Genomic DNA, 20,963 nt, shown 5'->3' on the forward strand with positions numbered 1-20,963 from the left:
TAGGGAAAGCAGCCAAAAAAAAAAGATGTCAAAACAGCCCTCAGCGCCTGCAGAATGTGACTTCTCGCTCTGACACGCAGGGCTCAGCTGCATTGTTCACTTAAATCCACCGTTTGGCAAAGAACTGCCTTGTGCCTTGGAATAAAAGAGCCACCAAATTCACAGAGCGTTACATGATGTAATGGTCGACTAACTGGTCTGTTTGGCTGCGTTGCACCGACATGTTCCAGGACACCATCAATACGTTGGTTATGCTGCTGGGACAACAATTCCTTCTCAGGAAGCTTCAGGAATCAGATTGGACTGGTGGCCGATTGTAACGATGAGCTGTGGAAAAGCTGCTTCCAAGAAACCCTGTGATGTGAAGTTTTCAGATCTGAGGGTGGCTGCAAGCGAAATGCCTGCTGCCGGAAGATCTCTATCAGATATGGAAAATGGAAGGCCTCTGAAAAGCATCTTCTCATGAAGTTTGTTCTTATTTTGCTCAGGAAAGCGTTCATCAGAGGATCCCAACCCGAACGTTTTCAGAAACTTTAAAGTCCAAAAGTTTCCAAAACAACTTCATTGTCTTCCAAAAGGACAGAAAGAGTCACAAAAAAACTAAAAATCTGCTGAAACAATCAATGAATGTTACAAAAAGCATTTCATGCCATGTTCAGGACTTAGTGTTGAGGAGGTGTGATGCTGTGGGATCCGAGGTACTTGTTGTCTCATGAGCTCATTTTGGCACCAGGAGATTTTATTTCATTTATTCATTGATTTTTTTTTGTTGGAACTCTTTGTTTAGGTTTACACAATTCAAAAGAAAACATAACCAGAGACCAGATTGAACACAAAATAAATGAACAACAAACAAAGAAACATGTTCTTCTCTTGGAGCTTCTTTCCAAAACCATTTGGAAATACTTTAAAAACAAAGGTATACTTAAACTATCCAGTTGATTTTTTTTCCCCATCTTATAAACTTTTTTTTAGTCTATAAAGCTGCTTTACAGATTTTGAGATAATCAGAGAGATATGAAAACATTGAATTCTTTCCACTGCTGACTATTGGTTCATTTGTGACCACAAAGTTTAACCCACAGTTCTGCTATTGCATTAAAGTCTAATTCATGTTTGTTTGTTTTTTCCCGACTTTGATCATATCTGTTTAAAGTCGTTGGTAGAGACGAGAGGCGGGTTTCAGGACCTTTTAAATAGAAAATCTGATGAAGATAATGGATTATGGATCATAGCTAAAACAACAAGATCTCAGATACAAGGAGTAGAAATAAAATCACTTTACAAAGAAAATAATAAATATATATGCAAATATTTTCTTAATATTTTTAAAGAATGTATTAAATACTTATGAGAAAACTATCCACAAAATAATTTGACAAGTACATCATTTTAGATAAAGTATTTATCAATCTGATCCAAATAGTAACTCATCGCTCTCATCAGGCATTTTCCCCAGGCTTTGAAAACGGCAGTAATCAAACCACTGATAAAATAGACCAATCTAGACAAATCACTACTGCAGAATTACAGGCCGACCTCTGACCTCCCATTCATCAGTAAAGTTAGTGAAAAAGTTGTGTGTAAACAGTTAAATAGCTTCCTAATATAACCAACTGCTTTGACTCCTTCCAGTTTGGTTTCTGGTCTCACCATAGCACAGAGACTGGCCTAGTCAAAGTGTTCAATGACATCCATATAAATACGGACTGTGGGAGAACCACAGTGCTGGTTCTGTTGGACCTCAGTGCAGCTTTTGACACTGTTGACCATGAAATATTACTTTAAATCTTACATACAGAACAGGGATTTCTTTGTTTCAATTGAAAACTTCTCATCAAGGAGGTCAAAGGTCATATGTTGGGTACCCCAAGGTTCAATCCTAGGACCCCTCTTATTCAATATCTATATGCTCCCACTGGCTCAGGTTATAACAGGAAATAATATCAGCTACCAGAACTATGCAGATGACACACACAGCTCTATATTACGACGTCACCAGGTGACCTTTGACCCCATCCAATCACTGAACAGATGCTTAGAACAGATAAATGTGTGGATGTGCCAAAACTTTCTCCAGCTGAACAAAAACAAAACTGAAGTTATTATTTTTGGACCTAAAGAGGAACGATCTAGAGTTATAGATCCAGAGTTATAGATCTAGAGTTATAGATCTAGAGTCAGTGCACAGCTTCAGTTATTACAACTAAAAACAAGCAATCAGGACCGAAACCTGGGAGTAGTGATGGACTCTGACCTGAACATTCAGAGCCACAAAAAGACAGTTACAAAGTCGGCCTTCTATCGCCTGAAGAACATTTCCAGGATTAAAGGACTAATGTCTCAGCCAGATCTAGAGAAACTCATCCATGCGTTTATCTTCAGTCGTATTGATTATTGTAACGGCGTCTTCACAGGTCTGTCCAACAAATCAATCAAACAGCTGCAGCTGATCCAGAATGCTGCTGCTCGCGTTCTCACTAAAACCAGGAAGATGGAGCACATAACACCAGTTTTAAAGTCTCTCCACTGGCTCCCTGTAGCTCAAAGAATAGATTTTAAAATACTGTTGTTAGTTTATAAATCACTGAATGGTTTAGCACCACAATACATTAAAAACCTGCTGTTGTTGTATCAACCTTCCAGACCTCTCAGGTCTTCTGGTTCTGGTTCTGGTCTGCATCCCCACAACCAGAACCAAATAAGGAGAAGCAGCATTCAGCATCTATGCACCACAAATCTGGAACAAACTTCCAGAAAACTGTAAAACGGCTGAAACACTGACTTCCTTTAAATCTCAACTAAAAACCCACTTTGGTAGAGTTGTATTTGAAACGTAATCAATTACAAATTTATTGATGGTACTTGACTTGATGTTGTGTTTTGATTGTTGATTCTATGTTGTAATTGCTCAAAAAATCTGTGAGGGACGGTGGAGTCCCAGAGTGAAATTCTGTGAACGAGGTGTACGGATCCTCTTGTCGGAAGCCCGTTGAAAGGCTGCTTATATCGTTTTGAACTGCGTGATTGTGAGCGTGAGTGGGAATAAAGATAGCAACAGGTATTTTGTTCCATATAACACAGTAGGAGTGTAACAGTTAAACCTTTATGGATGCAAAAGCAAGAACCCCCTCTTGATGACTTTGTGTTTCTGTGTTTGATTTGATGTAAAGAACTTTGAAATGCCTGAACTGTGCTATACAAATACAATTTGATTGATTGATTGATTGATTGATTGATTGATTGATTGATTGATTGATTGATTGATTGATTGATTGATTGGTTGATTGATTGATTGATTGATTGATTGATTGATTGATTGATTGATTGATTGATTGATTGATTGTTTGATTGATTGATTGATTGATTGATTGATTGATTGATTGATTGATTGATTGATTGATTGATTGATTGATTGATTGATTGATTGATTGATTGATTGATTGATTGATTGATTGATTGATTGACATGTATGAATATTCATATATAGTTTTGCTATTATCTTTAGCATACGACACAAAATTAAACACAATTAAAGAAAAAAAATGTTTTGATTTTATCACAAAGTGAAATTATAATTACATTAATTTGATTTGCTATTTTATAAACAAATAATGGTATAAACTTTATTTATTTGAGTTTTATCTAAATCAGCAGTGGGTAACTCCAGGCCTCGAGGGCCGGTCTCCTGTAACTTTTAGATGTATCTCTACTTCAACACACCTGAGTCAAATAATGAGGTCATTAGCAGAACTCTGGAGAACCTGATTCAAGTAACTCAGTGACCTCAATCAGTTAGGAGGTAACAAGAGTTGCAGGACAGTGGCCCTCAAGGACCAGGATTGCCCACCCTTGAAATAATAAAAACCTGATGTATTTCTTTTATTCTATTCTAATGTGGGAGTTTTGTCTTTTGATTAAAAGTGCTCTTCAGTCAGAGACACACTGCAGTGACCTGACATTAGAATGCATGTCAACAAGCCTTCAAGCAGCAAAGATTTCTCTTTTTATTGTATTTATATGGCTCATAAATGTCTCACTTTCCATCTGCAAGAATCCAGTGACTGCCATTATGTGTGTGTGTGGGTGTGCGTGGGTGTGTGTGTGTGCGTGTGCGTGCGTGTGTGCGTGGGTTTGCGGGTGTGTGTGTGTGTTAATGAATGACCCGATCAGGACTAATTGGAGCCAATAAACCTGTTTGTGTTAGAAAATAAAGCGAGGAGCCTCTTCACTTCTTTTAGACAACTTTCTGTTGTTGTTGACATCCATTATGTCTTTCTGTCTTTTTGTATTTATTAGATTGTTGTGGTGGATATATTGTTTGCCCTGCTGCTAATGAACTAAATATATTATTTTTCAATTCTTTAAGTAAAGGTCAGGATGTTTTTTGAAAACACACATTATTTTTGTTTAACAACAAATCACAACACAGAAAGATTTGAAGACAGACAGGTGTTTGGTTCTTGGCTTTTCTACTCTTATGTTTTTACGTGGCGCCCTCTTGTGGACGCATTCTCAACATCTGATTGTTTTTGTGTCTTTCATAACTAATGATCTTCGGTCTCACGCTAACATGGCAGGAAAAACTGTCCTGCTTCACATTATTAATACTGTTCAAATGCCAAATTTAAATAAAATAAAATAAAATTCTGGGACTACGTATGAATTTACATAACCCCAAATCTGATACTTTTACTTGTTGGCCTTTTTGTACATTGTCACATTTTAGTGTATTGTACATGTCCCCTGGACACATTGGATACAAATCTGAAAAAAAATAGTATTTTTATAATAAATTTGTTATAATATGAGCATAAAGTAGCAATAATTCAAGAATAACATTATTATCAAGTAAGAATAAAGTCTTAATATTAGATGAATCATTTAGAGAAAAAATAACTCCTACATTAAAAATAATTTGGGCATCTTGTCAAGTAATAATTTAGGACTGTCTTTTTACAGATCAGAAAATACTTATTCCTTTATAGTAAATCTGTATCAAATTATGATCAGCAAGCAGAACTTGAAGCAATTGTGCAAACGATTGTGTTCATTTCAAAGAAAGAACTGCATAGACTAGTCAATTTGGTCACATCAGACCTAACTATGTCAAAGCTTTTTTTTCGGATATTTTACCTCTTCTAGTAATGTTGCATCTTAATTCTGATAAAATTATGACTTTATTCTTGTAATATATTTAAGATATCCTCTTTGTCTGGCCCTAATGCTTTGTTGTGGAATTGCATATTAGCAAGAAGTACTTTTATATTTCTTCAAAATGTCATCAGTGTACCATACTGTACATTTTAGGAATGAATTAACACTGTGCAATCTAAAAAATAACTTTAAAATTGTGCTGAGTAACAGTTCAAGGAAAACTTACTTCATTCATTACCAGTACAACCTGAAGCACCAGTAACTGGTGTTACCCTCTCAGCTGCTGGTTATGATAGAAATCCAGTTACTTAGTTAGTTGGGGATTTTTTTTTCCACTTGATTTTGACTCAATTGTTTTTCAATTGAGTCAAAATATGAGAAACAACACAGAGACAGCAGGCATGAAATCGCACCAAAAAACATTTTTTATTCTATAAAAGAAGAAGAAAGGGGAGAAAGGAGGTCAAAATAATCACAACTGTACAGGGAGAAAGCGACTTTTAAACACCATGAGTCACAGTATCAAAAAGCTCACGTTTTCCGCACTGATCTTTACACTTTTGTTCTGTACAAATAAAAAAAAGAAATCAAGAGAAACTAAGAGATAATTGTATTATTATGATAACTGCATTGCACTGAGTAAATACACTACTGGCCCATAAGTTACTGCATTCAAATAGAAAATACCTAAAAGTTCTGGGTTTTGCGGGAGAAGTGATTCACGGAGGGTCGAGGCACGCGCACACAGACGGACACGGGCAGTGACGTCTCAGCAGGGGTCAAACTCTTAAAATATGTTTCACAGATGAACATTCCCGTTTGTGTACATACAAAAATGACAAAAAAAATCCTCTGAAGGAATACTGAACAACAAAAGTTTTGATTAACAAAAAAAAAATAGTTAAGTATATAGAAACAGGATAAAGTATTTGCTCTCTTACAGTTTTATTTTGGTTTAGCTTTAAAGGTTTTATATCATTAAATGCATTTTAATATCCTGAAAGAAGTTGTTCCATACTTTTTGTAACAAGATAATCAGTAATTTTTGGAAAGGTCAATTTCAATTTTCAATTTGATGTGATCAAATCAGACCTGGAGAATCAAGGAATTACTTAAAAAGAACCCATCAGACAACATGAAGTAGGCTAAACGTTCTCAAAAAGCAACATGTCATGCACTAAATTATACTTAAAAGGACAACAATTTTCACAGTCTCATAAAAGGCTCATCGCCGAGTATTGCAAAAACAAGGAGACAATTATTTGATTTAGGGAGCGATTCCTTTCTCACACAGTGCCTATCTCAAATTAAGTCACCTAAAAACAGCATTTTAAATTTCCTGTGGTCATTTTTGTCTGATAATTAAACTGGTTTGCTGATGTGAAATATTTAGTTTGCCAAAACCCGACAAAATTTGCAAGGGAGCAAATACTCTTTCACATTGTTTCACACTAGACATTTTACCCTCCAAATCCCACACTAACACACTTTGTCCGAGTCGTTATGACCAGGTGTTTACATCCCGGCTGACTCTCCTCAGTGTGACTCTACAGGTGTAAAGTGTTTTTGCTCACAAAAGCTTCTGTGATTACTTGTGCTTGTTAAGTATTTTCCCAAAACTTGCTCCTAAAGTGCTACTCTCTAAAGTGAAGGGACTTAAGATCTGGGGTGACGGATAAAAACACATAAAAACAAGTTATAAACATAACTTCCTTGCTTTCTAACAGAATTTGGTTCTAGTTTGCTAAAAAGTTTTGTTTTATCTGACTGTGATACGTTTGCCTTAGCCAAAACATATTGGATTTAAAATGTTTCTACAAACATTTAATCTGGATGCTCTACGATGCTGCTGAAATAATAATCATAATAGTTTCAAGTATCCATTTTGGATGGCTTTACTAAGTAATAAACCAGATTTGGTGGGGTCACAACAGTATAAAATACATCTCCCTGGAGAGTCTATAAAATGCTTAAGTCATTATCCAAATTCTTAAAGAAATTTACAGTCTGAGGAAACCCTGGTGAAAACTCAAAAATTGTATTATTCTCTTAAAGAAAAGTCTATTTGTTTCTCAGAAGCTGGGAGTCAGAGCTAGAAATGACATATGCTTGTTGGAAGCATTCAGTTTGCAAAGTAATACGCCTCACTGGTACAGTACAGTACAATTTTATGCCTTGAAAACAGGACAACAGAACGTACTCTGATTAATTTAAGTGCTGCTGATTCAACCAGTTACAAAATAACTAAATTCACCTATGATCAGTCTGGAGCAATCAGGTTGCTTTATGTGGTTTGGCCTTTTGATGGTTCACCTCATTTTCCAAGTCCGGGTTCCAACTTTCAGATTATTTTACAGCTCTGTAGAAATGTTCAACAGAAAACAAGAAAAGTTTCAGCTTCTTGGCTCAGACATAAATCACTCACTAAGCTAAGTTTCACCTGTTCAGTTCAAGAAAATGTGAGTCTTCAGTAAACTTATGTCCAAACAAGATGTTGTATCATCAATTTGGGTTTTTAATATCTACCCCGGGAATGGTTTTGAAAACACTTAAAAAGAAAGAAAACAACTTTTAAATTGGCATAATTCATTCTTGCTAGTATGCTAACATTATGCAGCATCTTCAAAGAAGTTCAAAGACGTTGTTAACCTCAGGAAATCCACATCTCTCAAAAAATACAGATTGTTTTGTTTGACTTTTTGGTTTGTGAGGCAAATGTCTATTGACTTCTTTTGCTCCAATGAGATTTTTGTTTTTGTTTTTTTGTTTTTGATTAGGCAAGCAAGTGAAAAATGTTAAGCTATCTTGCTTTTAAGTATTTCCCATTTCTTTTAGATAATGAAAAATTAGGGTTTTTAAGCATCAATTCTATCTCTTCAGCATCATCCTCAATGTTAGGGTATTTCTTCATTAAAAAAGATTTAAATTCAAGTACAACAATTAAATATCAAGTGCTTGTAACTATCTGAAAATTAAGTAGCTTAGCTTTAGCAGTCAGTGCTGGGGATGTCTTCACATTCTTCTATAAATAATGCCCAAATTTAGAGGATTTTTCACTTTAACGTAGAAGGAAAACCCTCAAAAAATGTGAATTCAGAAGCCAAAATGTTAAAGCACCTCACATTTGTTCCATAAAAGCTAGCATTGCTAGCATTACTCCATTAGCTTCTAGAAATCTTTAGATGTGCTTTCTCATTACTTCTTTGAGTTTTAGCTCCATGACATCAAAAGAAATTGGTTGACAAATTTCATATAAAACCAGAAAAAAATAACGCTTGTTATCCTAACTCACTTATAACTGCAATTAGCTAGTATGTTTGTATATTATGTACCTTCTTAATGAATTAGCTCCATCCTAAGTTTGCTGGTCAGGGCTGGTAATATCCTTTAAACTTTCTCAAACAGATTTTCAGTTTATTTTCTTTTTTAAAAAGGTAATATTTGAATTTACAATCTGAAATGTTAAAGCACCATAAGTCTGTCCTGTACACGCTAGTTTTGCAACAACAGCTTCGGAGAATCTTTAGTAAATTTTGTTCTCATAGACATTGCTTCTTAGTCAAGAGTGTCTCTCACATTTAGATCATGGCATTTGTATCTCCAACTGTAGCTAATAAATTGAAAAAACTTCCAATAAAAAAGAAAATTAACATTTGATTTCTTATTTCACCATAAATGCTAGCATCTAGTACACTAAAGTTAGATAGCATTTGTGTTAACTAGCTAGTGGGTAGATTTATTGGTCAGGGATTGTAATAATTCTCCCACTTAAAACATAATTTATAATTTTAGAGGATTTGTATAGTTTAGCTTTATTTATTTATTAATGAATTGATAAAGCACTGAAAAAGTCAGCTTTTGTGCCTTTGTAAATCTGTTTCTTCAAGATTTAGCTTCTTTAGTTTGACTTTTCATTTTTTATGCATTTCAGCATTGGGATCAACAGCTACATGAAGTTTGAAAAACACCTCTAAAGCAAGAAAATTTGATATTTTTTTTTCAGGTCAACCTTTGATATTACCAACTAGTGTTGCATTTGAGTGAATTAGCTATAATTAGCATTTAGAGCTCTCTAAATGCTAATTATAGAACTAATCTCTTCAACGTCTCTAGATAAAACTATATGTTTAATGGTATTTTTTAAACTAAAAGAAAAATAAAATGTAAAAATGTGAAATTAAAAGCTGAATAGTTATAAGCATCACAAACTAGTGTCACTCCATTTGCCTCAACAGAATATTTAGCCATGATATGATTGATATTTCTCGTAAGAATTTTGTCTTTTGTTTGAGTTTTATGGTGACATTAATAACTAAAACTAGACTGAAAAAACATGTTCTAAAGAAAAATTGTTCACAATTGTTATTTCAACCCTCCTTAAACGCTAGTGAGCTAAGTTTATGTAGCATCTAAGTTAAAGATCGTTTTGCTTGTATGGCAGAAATCTTTTTGTGGTAATGTATTTTGTTTGCATAAAATTGAATGTATTAGTATGTTAGAATCTCTTATGTATTATTTTGGGAACTTAATTATTCAAACTTTCTACAGAGGTAAACATGTGAAGCTAGCTTCTGATTTAATTCCCAATAAGTCTGTTTCTTTTGACCACACCTGAATCTTAGCTGACCTTACCAACAACATCTGAGTGCTTTTTGTGTGAAAGAATTCAAATCAGGTCCACTGATAAAATATTAAGCTCTCTTACTATTTAAAAATAAAAACCCTGTTCGTCTTTTTTAATAAAAATCCTCACTCCGCCCAAACTGTCTCACACGCACTTACATGCTCACCAACGTCACTATAAGAAAAACAAAGCTATTCTCCATGCAACACAAGTGTTCACAACACAAGTGGGACCACTTTTTAAGAAACTACGAAACAAATGTATTAGATTTTGGGGGGACAACACACATGATGAAACACATTTTCATCAAACCAACAAAGGAAGAAAAAGAAAAAGTTTTTTTTTTCACATTATCTAGTCAGTGTTAAAAATAGAAATTCACCCGTTACATTTACTCTGCACTTTCTGATTATATACAGTTATGTACATGGATTTCTTTTAATTATTTGTCCTTAATGTCTTATCAACAGTTTACAAAAGAAAGAAAATTGCAATCAAATGCATAAACTCTTCTAAAAAGATGTGCTTAGTAACTTTTTCTTTTTTTTACTTGAAGCAAGGGGGGATAATAAGGAAACTGGGACTTTTGTGTTGGTCTGCTCAAGTAAAAAGAACAATGTCCCTCCAAACGAGTGACTGAACTGAGTTAGGATTTTAAACATTTGTTTGTATGTGAAGAATTTTTCATATTTCTTTTAACTAGCTTCCACTGATTTACAGAAAAACAAATTAAAATCCAGAATCAGACCCAGTGACTGTATTTGGATAGATCTTCTTTTGCAGTTTGCAGATCAAGCAACAACCCGCCCTCATCTCAGCATGCACTCAGCTCACAGGAAACCTGCATGTCCATTTCATTCTCACATTCAATTTTTTTTAAAATGATGACAAAAATCTGTATGGTCTATAAACAGAATGTCTTTTTTTTTTTTTTTTGCACATGAACAGACCAGAACTATAAAAGAGGTTCTTTCAATCGCCAACGAAGCCTCCATAAAAACGTAGAATCTGTTGGCTTTGCTCAACAACACGGGCTTCTATCGTGACGTTCCCCCATTTTTAAGGTTCTTGTGAGTTCAAACTACCAAGCTAGTGCTCTACTTACTGAGTTGAACAGAACAGCGCATGGAGCGAGGTCTGCGTTTTGTTGCATAATCAAGTTCAGCCCAGGTCAGGGGCTGGAAACCAGCCTGTTTAAGACATGTACACAGGATCAGTTCTGCTCCGAAACACCAACAGTTTGATTTATGTGCTGAACAGCACTAAAAAACAAAAACAAACCAACAAAAACCCCATCAGATCCAGATTTGCTCAGTATTTTATGGAGCGTACTGTGTATTTACTGAGAGGATTGACCCCCTTTGGGGTAGAAATGCTATGCTAGTGAGGAGAGCACTTTAGTTTCCCTGTTGTCTGAACCCAAAGGCGTGATGGACCCTGACAGCCCGGCACAGTGCCTGTAATTTCATTCAGGACCTCTGACAGACGACCTACAGCCAAAACCTGACGTACACCACTGGATGTTTCAACAAAGACGAACATGAGTCGCAAAATGGAGCGATTTCTGGTGCTACAAATTCATATAATTAATTTTGAGACTAATCTAGTGGAGATCCTCACATTTTCTCCCCTGTCTTTAAGGTCTTGAACACACGTAGCCGGGTCTTTATTAAAACAAGTATCTCTGCCACATTATTTGAAAAATTAACATTGTGTCCACGGTATCTGTTTAAGAAAGGTCTTCAACACGAACTCGCTAAATTACACCACTCACTGTTGTTTTAAACATGCCAAACCCATAGGGGGCAGTGTAGGGCAAAGCTGAAATCTATGTCAGCCAATTACATCCTTCGAAACAACCACGACTTCCTGTAAGGAATAAAACATGGCACTAGGATTTGTGTGGACGGAGAAGTTGAGCAGCTTTAAGAATTAATAAGCGAAAATAAATGTAACTTTATCTCATAAGCAGAGCCCTTTTTTATATTGTTTATTTTATTTTCATTGTAACAGACCCTTTATATGTATTTGATTTCTCTTACACATTTAAGAAAATAGTAGTATTTGTACAGACTAAAAGGTGCACACTATTTTATTTTACTCATTTATGTATCTATTGAACTTTTTTTGCTTGATTTATTTTACATGGTATATTTATAGACATTAACAGCAATGTTGCCAATGACTGTGGTTAATTTATAGTATTTATATGTCATTATTCCTCTTTATTGTGTTGAAAATCTTTCGATGTCATGTGTTTGGAATAAAAAATATTTATTGAAAAATAAAAGACAAAGGTTGAGCTACTTTTAGTAACTGCTAGAATATAGGGTCAATGAAACACAAATTGATTTTAGTGATATTAAACTGAGTTTATGTGTGGATGACATCCGGCTACGTGTGGAATAGGCCTAAGAAAACCTCCAAAAGCTGCAGGATTTATGATGTATTTGATTTATTACGTCACGGTTTGGACTGCGAACTTCGTCTCAGTGGTTCTGGTTTCGCCCTTACAGATTGACTTCAGTTATTAAGGCTCAACGGGCAAGAGGTAAAAGAACGTTGACAAATGCCCGCAAAAAACACTCGTAAAAATGTTCATTTCTGATTATTTCTAGTTTTTTGTTTTTTTCTTCTCAAAACTCACCCACAGTCACACAAACGCAGGCAACTAACACAATCTGAAAAGTCCCCCCATTAAATTTCCCTGCATGAAGAGTTTGTCTTATTAAACAACTTGTGTTGCTCCGTCTTTTTCACAGCCTCAGAAAATCAACAAAAAAAGATCTGACTTATTTACTTTTTTGTTGTCGTTACTGTTCAGATTGGTAAACCTGGAGGAAAAAGAAAACAAACTGTTCACCGAAGGCCTAGCTTTCCTTCTTGTTTTTTTTGTAAAACACCAACAAGAACGCATACAAAGCAAATACTGTTGCGAAGAAGGATTGGAAAGGTATGTGTGCACGCCCGAGGGAGAGGTGGAGGGAGGACATAAACAACGTGACTGATACACTGGAAAAAACAAATCAGTCTTTAAAAATTTCACAGTCTTGCAGCTCCATGTACCGAGGAGAGGCAGGAAGGTGGGTTGGTTTGAGGACCAGGACGCCGGAGATGTCACTTCAGCTGCTGCAGGTGGGTTTGCAACATGGAGTCGGGTAAAGTATTTTATCCATAAATATTGGTGGCTGTGTTTGCAAGGAACCCCAGGAGGTCAGTTAAATTTCCTCCATTCATTCAAAATCTTGAGTAAACATTTAGTATGATGTGATTTAAAACATGAGAGAAACCAGACCAATGAAGGCGAGCTAAAGGTCATTTATAAAGCACCTATGTGCCACGCTGCATTGATGCAGTAATCCATGTAAAACAACTCCCGACCAACAACTCTATAGTGCGTACTTTTCAATAAGCCCACATTTCTCTATTCAAATCATTTTTATTGGTCAGATGTAATAGTCATAATGCTGCTAATCATCAAAATAAATGCTAAAATTATGCTATTCTTATTTAAAAAAAATTCAATGCAGTACAGGAATTTTCCTTTTCAACTACAATAAATTCACATTTTTCTTGGTGCAGTTTATTGAGATGCACCAGCAGAAAGTCACTGGTATCCCTAATTTTTCAGCATTTGTGTTGCTTATTTGTATGAACAGAAGGAATTCAACTCAAACACTGCTTGCCCTGCTTCACGTCAGTAATAAATTTACTAGGATGTTAGATGGCATTCTTCATTGTGAATTGTTGTTTGACCACACAGCTAAATCTCATGTGATAGCACAGGGCTTAAACACAAAGTCAACATTCCTGAAAAGGTTCCTGGACTCTTTGAGGAGCGACAGAACAACTCTTCACCAACTCCAGAGTTAAACTGAATTCAGAATAAAAAAACGAAAGAAAGAAAGAAAAGAGCAACTGAAGTGACATCCAGGTTACATTAGGTTTTTAAAAACACTGAACAACCTCTTTGTATCCCCTACTCTTCCTCCTCTCCCTTGGATGGACTAAGGGATGGATGGATGGATGAATGAGTGAGTTTCAGTCCCATCTTCTTTTTCCAATTATTTCAAAACTGAGTTCTGGATTGTAGAGATAGGACTGAGCTGGGGTGCACAATGAAGATAATTAATAAATCCACCATGCATAAACACATATGCACAGACACACTCCCAGTTGTCCTGTAATTTCAACATGGAGAGAAGGAGGAAGTGTTCTTGATCCCCCTCTGCAGGTTGTGTTTAGAAATCCTGGACGCAAAACGTGGAACATCATGGAGGCTCTTGTCTACGCGGGTGGACTCTAGGAACCCAAGAGGGTCAGAGGTCGGTTCGATGGGCTGGTTTTGGATGGGAGTTCACATCATCACGTGGCGGCGGCGGTGAAGGGACAAATGGTCAGACCGGGAGAAGGAGCGGTCGCATTCCGTGCAGCGGAAAGGTTTGATTCCTGTGTGCTTGCGGAAGTGTCGGGTGAGCTCGTCGGAGCGGGCAAAGCGCCAGGTGCAGCCCTCCCAAGTACAGTGGTACGGCTTCTCTCCTAGAAATAAACACAAAAATCATTGTTACATAAGCAGGCGCATCAGGGATCTAAACTATGTATAGTTCATACATGGACATCACACCCCAGGGGAATGTGGTTAAGCATACAAATTTGCTTACTTTTTGTATTTCCTGTAGTTTTTCAACGAGTTACTATGCAACATATGAAAATATTTAATAGTTTTACATTTGATTTTTTTTCAGATAAATCCAGTCAAAGTAGCTCAACCACTTTTTCACTTGATTTAAATCATTCACACAGAAGTCTGATTGTGTCGCATTTAATTATTTGTGAGAACGAGCATGCAAAAAAAAAAAAAAAAAAACTTTTACCTGTGTGTATCCTCCTGTGGGCTTTGAGGTGAGAGCTCTTGGTATAAACTTTTTTACAGCCTTCATAGTCACACATGTGGATCCGCCGCCGCTTTAGGTCTAGTGTATCAGGATCGACAGGTTCCAAGTCTATAACTGACCTGGGACAGAAAGATGCAAATAGGAGTTAGTGATGCTGGACAGTACAATACAATACCTTTTTTTTTATGTCAGTTTGTCTAACCTCTTTTTAAAATAAAAAAATCATATCAATGGGTTTATGGAAGTCAAAACATCCCATAAACCCCGTCTTCTACCTTAGCAATACCACCACTTAGTGATTTTCTTCAAGTTAAAAAGAAAGCTAATCAAAACTGTCTGTGACTGGTTGACTTTAATAATGTCAGAAAGTGTAGGATGTATTGTTATTGTATTGGATTTTAGACCACAAATGAAAGGGAAAATCAATTTTAGCCCATTTCCCACCTTCACTTGTCTTTCACTGGAAAGTAGCCAGGGTATCCTTGGCTCAGCATTTTCTTTGTGAGACTTATCAGTTTAAACATGTAGCTTATTCACTGGAAGAATGTTGGAGTACCAGCACATCGGGACCAGATGGTACAACAGAACAGGAAAGATTGAGTTTGTTTATGCTAACATTTATATTTATATGCAAACACCATTGTATTTTATATATAAAGTTGTCTGTTGTGTTTATCCCAGTTACAATTGCAGTGCTATTTCTGAAACAGTAAAGTTCTTCAGTGACAGCAGTTTCCAAAGTTAAAACTAGTTTCATTAGTGGTCATAGAATAAACTACTGCTACAGCTTTGCCTGTGAAAATATAACATGAGCTAGAGCATCATTAAACAAGAACCTCTTCTGCTAATTGTGCTAATAATCCTTTAAATAATGATAGCATATACACTGTTGTCAACATAAGAGATTTGGCTGGCATAAGCTAACACTTTAGTGTTAGCTAACATGTTAATGTTTGTGTGTTAGTTAATGGTTGCACATGAACTGATTTGAACTTAACTAAATGTTAGCAACCATGATAGAGCTGCTCATTTTAGCATTTCAGCTAGTTATAATATATAAGCTGCTGTTAGCATGGTAAACAGTTAGCTAACAAGCATTCAGTTCAATTCAAAAATATTCTAATAATCCAAAAATGAAATTGTATGTTGTTATAACTCATATAATCCGAAATTAAGCACAGCTAAGCATAGGAAGCCAGTCTGAGTTGTCAGATATATAGTTTGACAACTAATCAATGTAGATAAGGAAAGAGTCGACTAAGGTACATTTAGGCATAAGTGCATGAAAGTAATAAATTTATTAACTGTTATAGGCCTGTGAACACAAGGGTCCTAAGAACAGTGAAAGTACAACCCTTTGACTATCAATGGATTTCACTTTGACTATCAATGGATTTCACTTTGAATATCAATGGATTTCACTTTGAATATCAATGGATTTCACTTTGATTTCATTCAGTTTTTCAGCCATCAGCTCTCATGTTAGTCTGCTGATCAGGTTCAGATATCCACTTTAGCTCAAGCTTTGATTGTTCAGTATATTTCTACGTCTCTGTGAAGGTTTTTCTTTGAATATTTATGGCAGTTTTGTTTTTTAACAAAACTACCATAAATGGATCTCCAAGTCCATTTTACAAAAAGGTGTGATGGCAAATTGCATTACATAACCCTTGAAGTTCTTTCTTCAGTTGAGCTCATAGTTTGACTTAGAAAATTCACTTTGAGCTTTCTCCAAAAATGCTGATTTTTCTAGTTAAGAGGAAAGTCCTGAAAAGATTTTTGTTGTTGTTTTTCTAAAATACATAGTTTCATCTCTGCCCAGCAGGTGGCGTCACACATTCACTCTCCAACAGCTTCTCAAGACAACCTACTGTATTTTACCATTAACCTTTCTCTCTTTGTCATGTATTCATATTATCCCGTTTATTCTTTTCTGTCTTCCTCAAATGAACAAGGCCGGTGCAGAAACAGAAACTATCTCCTCTTAATTTCACTCTGATCTACTTTTCTCTTTTCTGCTGAAGTATCGAATTTATAAAGCTTTCAGTAATTTAAAATGTCTCAGAAGATTTTTTGGGGGCGGTTAATGAATGGTATGGAGGAACAAAAAAAAATAAATCACTGATCTCCAAGTCCATTTTACAAAGACGTGTGACGGCAAACTGCTTACGTAACCCTTGTTTACACCCCAGTTCTGGGACAGCCCTGCCCAGCAACACACAGTCACACAAGCAATCTCTTTTTTTCCCTCTCACACAGACACACAAACGCACAACTGTCCAAATGATCTTCCTTATAAATATAAAATACCCCACAAATGTGCTGGGTTTTTACAAGACAGTCTCTCCGTCATGCACACACATGTAGATTACAGAACTTAACAAACCATCAGCGTCCGCACCCTGGAAATACAGTTAAGTAACAGCGCCGCGCCCATGAGGGTGTGGCAGAAACCCTGTGCTGATCTTCTAATGAACCCACTGGACACTAACACACACACACACACACACACAGAGAGAAGTGTTTCTGCAACATCTTAGACTTCTTTTTATGAAGCATACCGGCTGCACCTCCAGTCTCTCTGCACACTTTGTCTTCCTGTGTTGCAGCCTGGGCGTCTCCAGTGTGTTCAGCTGGATGGTGGGTTATATAAGGTTATATAAGCATCCAGTCATGGCTTCGCTGCAGTAATGTAATTAGTCAGGAACCTGCAGGCGAAGGAGGTGACCCACGCAAAGACCGAATTTCTCATAAACCCTGCTGCACATTGCACTCTCTTTCTGACCCTGCTGACTTGTAGTATGGCTTGTAGAGTCAGCTGACGTCGCATTAATGGCATATCAACAGCTTCAGCCACTTACAAAGACATACTGCACCTTGCACAGTTAATCATGTTGGAATGGTTATCTTCGTTGCTGATAATTAGGGGAAAAAATCATTAGTTGGTTAAGGAGTGCGGAAAAACTTACATTTGACCATTTGGTGTTTATTTCAGCACAGAGAATCAGGTTTGTTAAAGAAGTTATCTTGAAAATCAAGACGAAAGCAAAAAAATAAAATGGGCTTAAAGATCCTTTTGAGAATGATTTGCAAAAAGACAGTATTGTGAAAACTTCCACTTCTCATTAATGTTGCGAAAAAGCATTGTGAATATGTTAAGTGCAAAGCTAACCAGCAGGAAGCGACTCCAATAACTGCAAACCTATGCTAATTGATAGACTTGGACTTTATTTTTGTTTTTCTTTGTCTAAATCCTAGTTAAACACAGCCGTCAGGTGGGATGACCTGACATTTTTCTCAGTATATGATGGTCAACAGTAGAGCTTATGGTAGGCCCATAGCATGACCCCTCCACCACCATGCTTGACAGAATGACATGTTTCTGCTGATGTGCCTTGAGTGCGTTTCTTCAAACAAGGAGCAGTACATTATGATCAGACATTTCTGCTACGGTCTGATATAGCAGAAATGGAACTGGACACTGTTCTATTAGTCTCTTGATTCACTTAAATGCAACTTTGCAACTTTGCAAATCTTTTCAAACAAAATAAAACCAGAGTTCTATCATCTTCTAGTAATTGTAATGAACTTTAACATTTAACAGGATAAGTGGGACGAGAGAGAGATGTTGTTTTGCTTTCTATGTCTGATACTGAGGTAAGTTTGTTGAGGTTGGTTGGACAGATGGACGGACGGACTGATGCGCTTACCCTGCGTCGATGCTCTGGGCGCTGAGGGAGGCTGATCCAGACTCTGTACCGCTCTCTGCGTCGCTGTCACTCTGATACTCCACTGGAGACGTCGAACCCGGCTTGATGCGAACTGCAGGAGAGGAGAGGATGATAGAAAACATAAATCAGTTGTTTAAACAGATGAATGGAACCGAGGAGATGGTGGAAGGTGGAAAAGCAGTGGGGATGGTTGGAAAGCAGAGAATTGAACAGCAGGGGGTTAATTGGAGAATTACAATGTCAGGATTTAGGCAACTTGGCAATACAAAGACTGAGTCTGAGTGCGTATCAGAGGGTGTGGTCTGTTAAGCTGCAGCATTAATGCAAAACCTCATATTGGAATTCCCTGCATCTTACATTTTACAGTTTATTTTCAAATGCATTAGAGTTAAAGGGAACTCTTCCTGAAGCATCCTCTTTACTCCCAGAAGCTAATTAGTAATTGAGTGAACGATAAATCTCTGTGTTGGGTTTCCTGGAGCCTTGGCAAACTGCTAAACTCCTCACAGATGCCTGTTTATGGTGAAGTCAGGAGGCTGTTTGTTTTTCAGCTGTGATCTCCTGATAGTCCAGAGGCATGGCGAGACTTGTTCAGTTTCTCTGCATTCACGGACATGAAAATTATGTCAGAATCGGTTCTTCTGTGTGAAAATAATGGCCTCTCGTTTCTTAGGTTTTAAAGTTTTTTAAAGTTTTAAAGTGAAATGTTAGCGCGGTTAATGCTAAAGCACTAATCATAGACATTACTTCTGCTAAAACTAGATAACTACAGCAACACTATTCATTGGAAGCAATGCTGAACTGCTAACTTCCATTCACTTTAATTTGATCTTATAATTTACATGTTTTATAATACCCCTAGACACTTTATTTACATTTATGTCTTGATCTCTACCATCCATGCTTTATTTTTTTTATTTGTTTCAGTTATGAGAAATAAAGAGCAAGAACGCTGAGTGAACGCTCTTCAAACACTTCAAAATAAGAGCATGAATATAAACATTTAAGTAGTCGAAGAAATCTTAACAGGTGAAAAACACAGGTGTTGTACTTTATTCGGCTGAAAGTTCACAAACAGCCAAGTAAATCAGTGCATTAGAATATATCTGGGAAATCTAATTTAGGGGAAGCTAACTGTGCTAAATATTTTCAACATTAGCAAAGGGGCTAAACAAAACATAACTTGATAATTAGCCACTAGAAATATTCTTTTGTGGCTTATTGACCTTCAAACAAATGTCTGTGATTGTCTGCTGGAAAACGTTCAAGTCAGCAGCCTTCATCATGATTACGTAGGTTATAATTACTGTTTTAAAAACCAGTTATTTAGTGTTTTTTTGCAATATTAAAAAATTTTAGTTTCCAAGTTTCACTTTTCAACACTGACACTGAAAACACATTTTTAATGTGATTTTTAATATGATAATAATATTGCCATTTACTGAGACATTCTTGTTTGTGGGTCAGGCTTTTTGTCTGAGACTCCTTTGGAGGATTTAAAAACACCCAATCATCAGAAACAGTTGGACACATTGTTTGCAGGTTTCTGTCCAGTCGCAATCAGTTCAAATTAAATAAAACATCTAGTACCCATTAAGGTCCCATTAACTGCCCGGATTTGTCCTGAAATAATTATTTTTGCAATTACGTAACACGGAGACAATCCTATCTGGCGCCCATATGTAAATGTTGGCTGGTTTCTTATCCATCACACAATACCTTCATCTAGCTGTCTTATATGAGCATTTAGGAATGTGTTGTTGTGTTTTACTTTTATGGACCTTGTTGTGCAGAATTATCTGATGTATTTAACAGCTTCAAGAGCTGCATTGCTTTGCTTAGAGTTATTTGTTTTATTCAGTCTTAACACTTTTGAATAGATCAAGCAGCAACACCAGGAATGAGGAAAGTAAACACTTCTTTTTACGCAAGATTGTCACTTTATATCTGGTAATACAGTGAATGGAGACAGAAGTGACCTCCCCCTCGTCTGCTATCTGCAGGAATGTGGAACCCAACAGCTCAAAGTCCACCAGCCTGAAGAGAGCTGTAAGGGGTGGGGAGGTTTGAGGGGTGATGCAAGGAATTTGGGTGGAGTATATGCATAGGTGGGGAGGGTGACACACACCAAGAAAAGACTTGCTTTTTGTCTCTTGAGACCATCAGGCTCCCCACCCACCCACTCCTCTGGTTGCTTCAGCTTTTCTTTTTCAAAGGCAGAGAAAGAAACGACCCATCTTGTCTCCCGTCCAGCCCCCTGAGCCGCTCCCCTCTCCTTCACATCCTTCCTGCCGGACCCTCCCAACTCAAAGAGTCACGGAGCCCACTTTCTCTCTGCGCCCTTCCAGTCGGCTTTAAATCTCGTTTGCCTCCCACACACCACCGCGGCGCACGAAGCGTCATCTGCCTCCAGCTTGCTCGCCTTGCAGCCACACAAGGCTGAACAAAACGTCAAAAAGTTTTATCTGTGCGCTGCACATTTTACTTCCAGTGCTGCCAAAAAATGTGGACAGAAATAAAAATATGCAACACAAGGACTTCAGAATCCACCTTGCC

At 36.8% G+C, this 20,963-nt stretch overlaps 1 protein-coding gene across 1 annotated transcript in view; it reads right to left on the reverse strand.

Moving 5' to 3' along the window:
- Positions 1–5,559: 5,559 nt before the first annotated feature.
- Positions 5,560–20,963, reverse strand: part of klf8 (Kruppel-like factor 8) — a 70,538-nt gene continuing 55,134 nt past the window's right edge. The window contains exons 5-7 of the mRNA XM_044141651.1: positions 18,387–18,498; positions 14,656–14,795; positions 5,560–14,320 (exon numbers count right to left, since the gene is read on the reverse strand). Coding sequence (XP_043997586.1) covers positions 14,139–14,320; positions 14,656–14,795; positions 18,387–18,498 — 434 coding nt within the window. The 3' untranslated portion in view covers positions 5,560–14,138. The remainder of the gene's footprint in view (positions 14,321–14,655; positions 14,796–18,386; positions 18,499–20,963) is intronic.

Source organism: Gambusia affinis, linkage group LG15 (genome assembly GCF_019740435.1).
Source record: "Gambusia affinis linkage group LG15, SWU_Gaff_1.0, whole genome shotgun sequence".
In the NCBI taxonomy this organism is placed as follows: Eukaryota; Metazoa; Chordata; class Actinopteri; order Cyprinodontiformes; family Poeciliidae; genus Gambusia; species Gambusia affinis.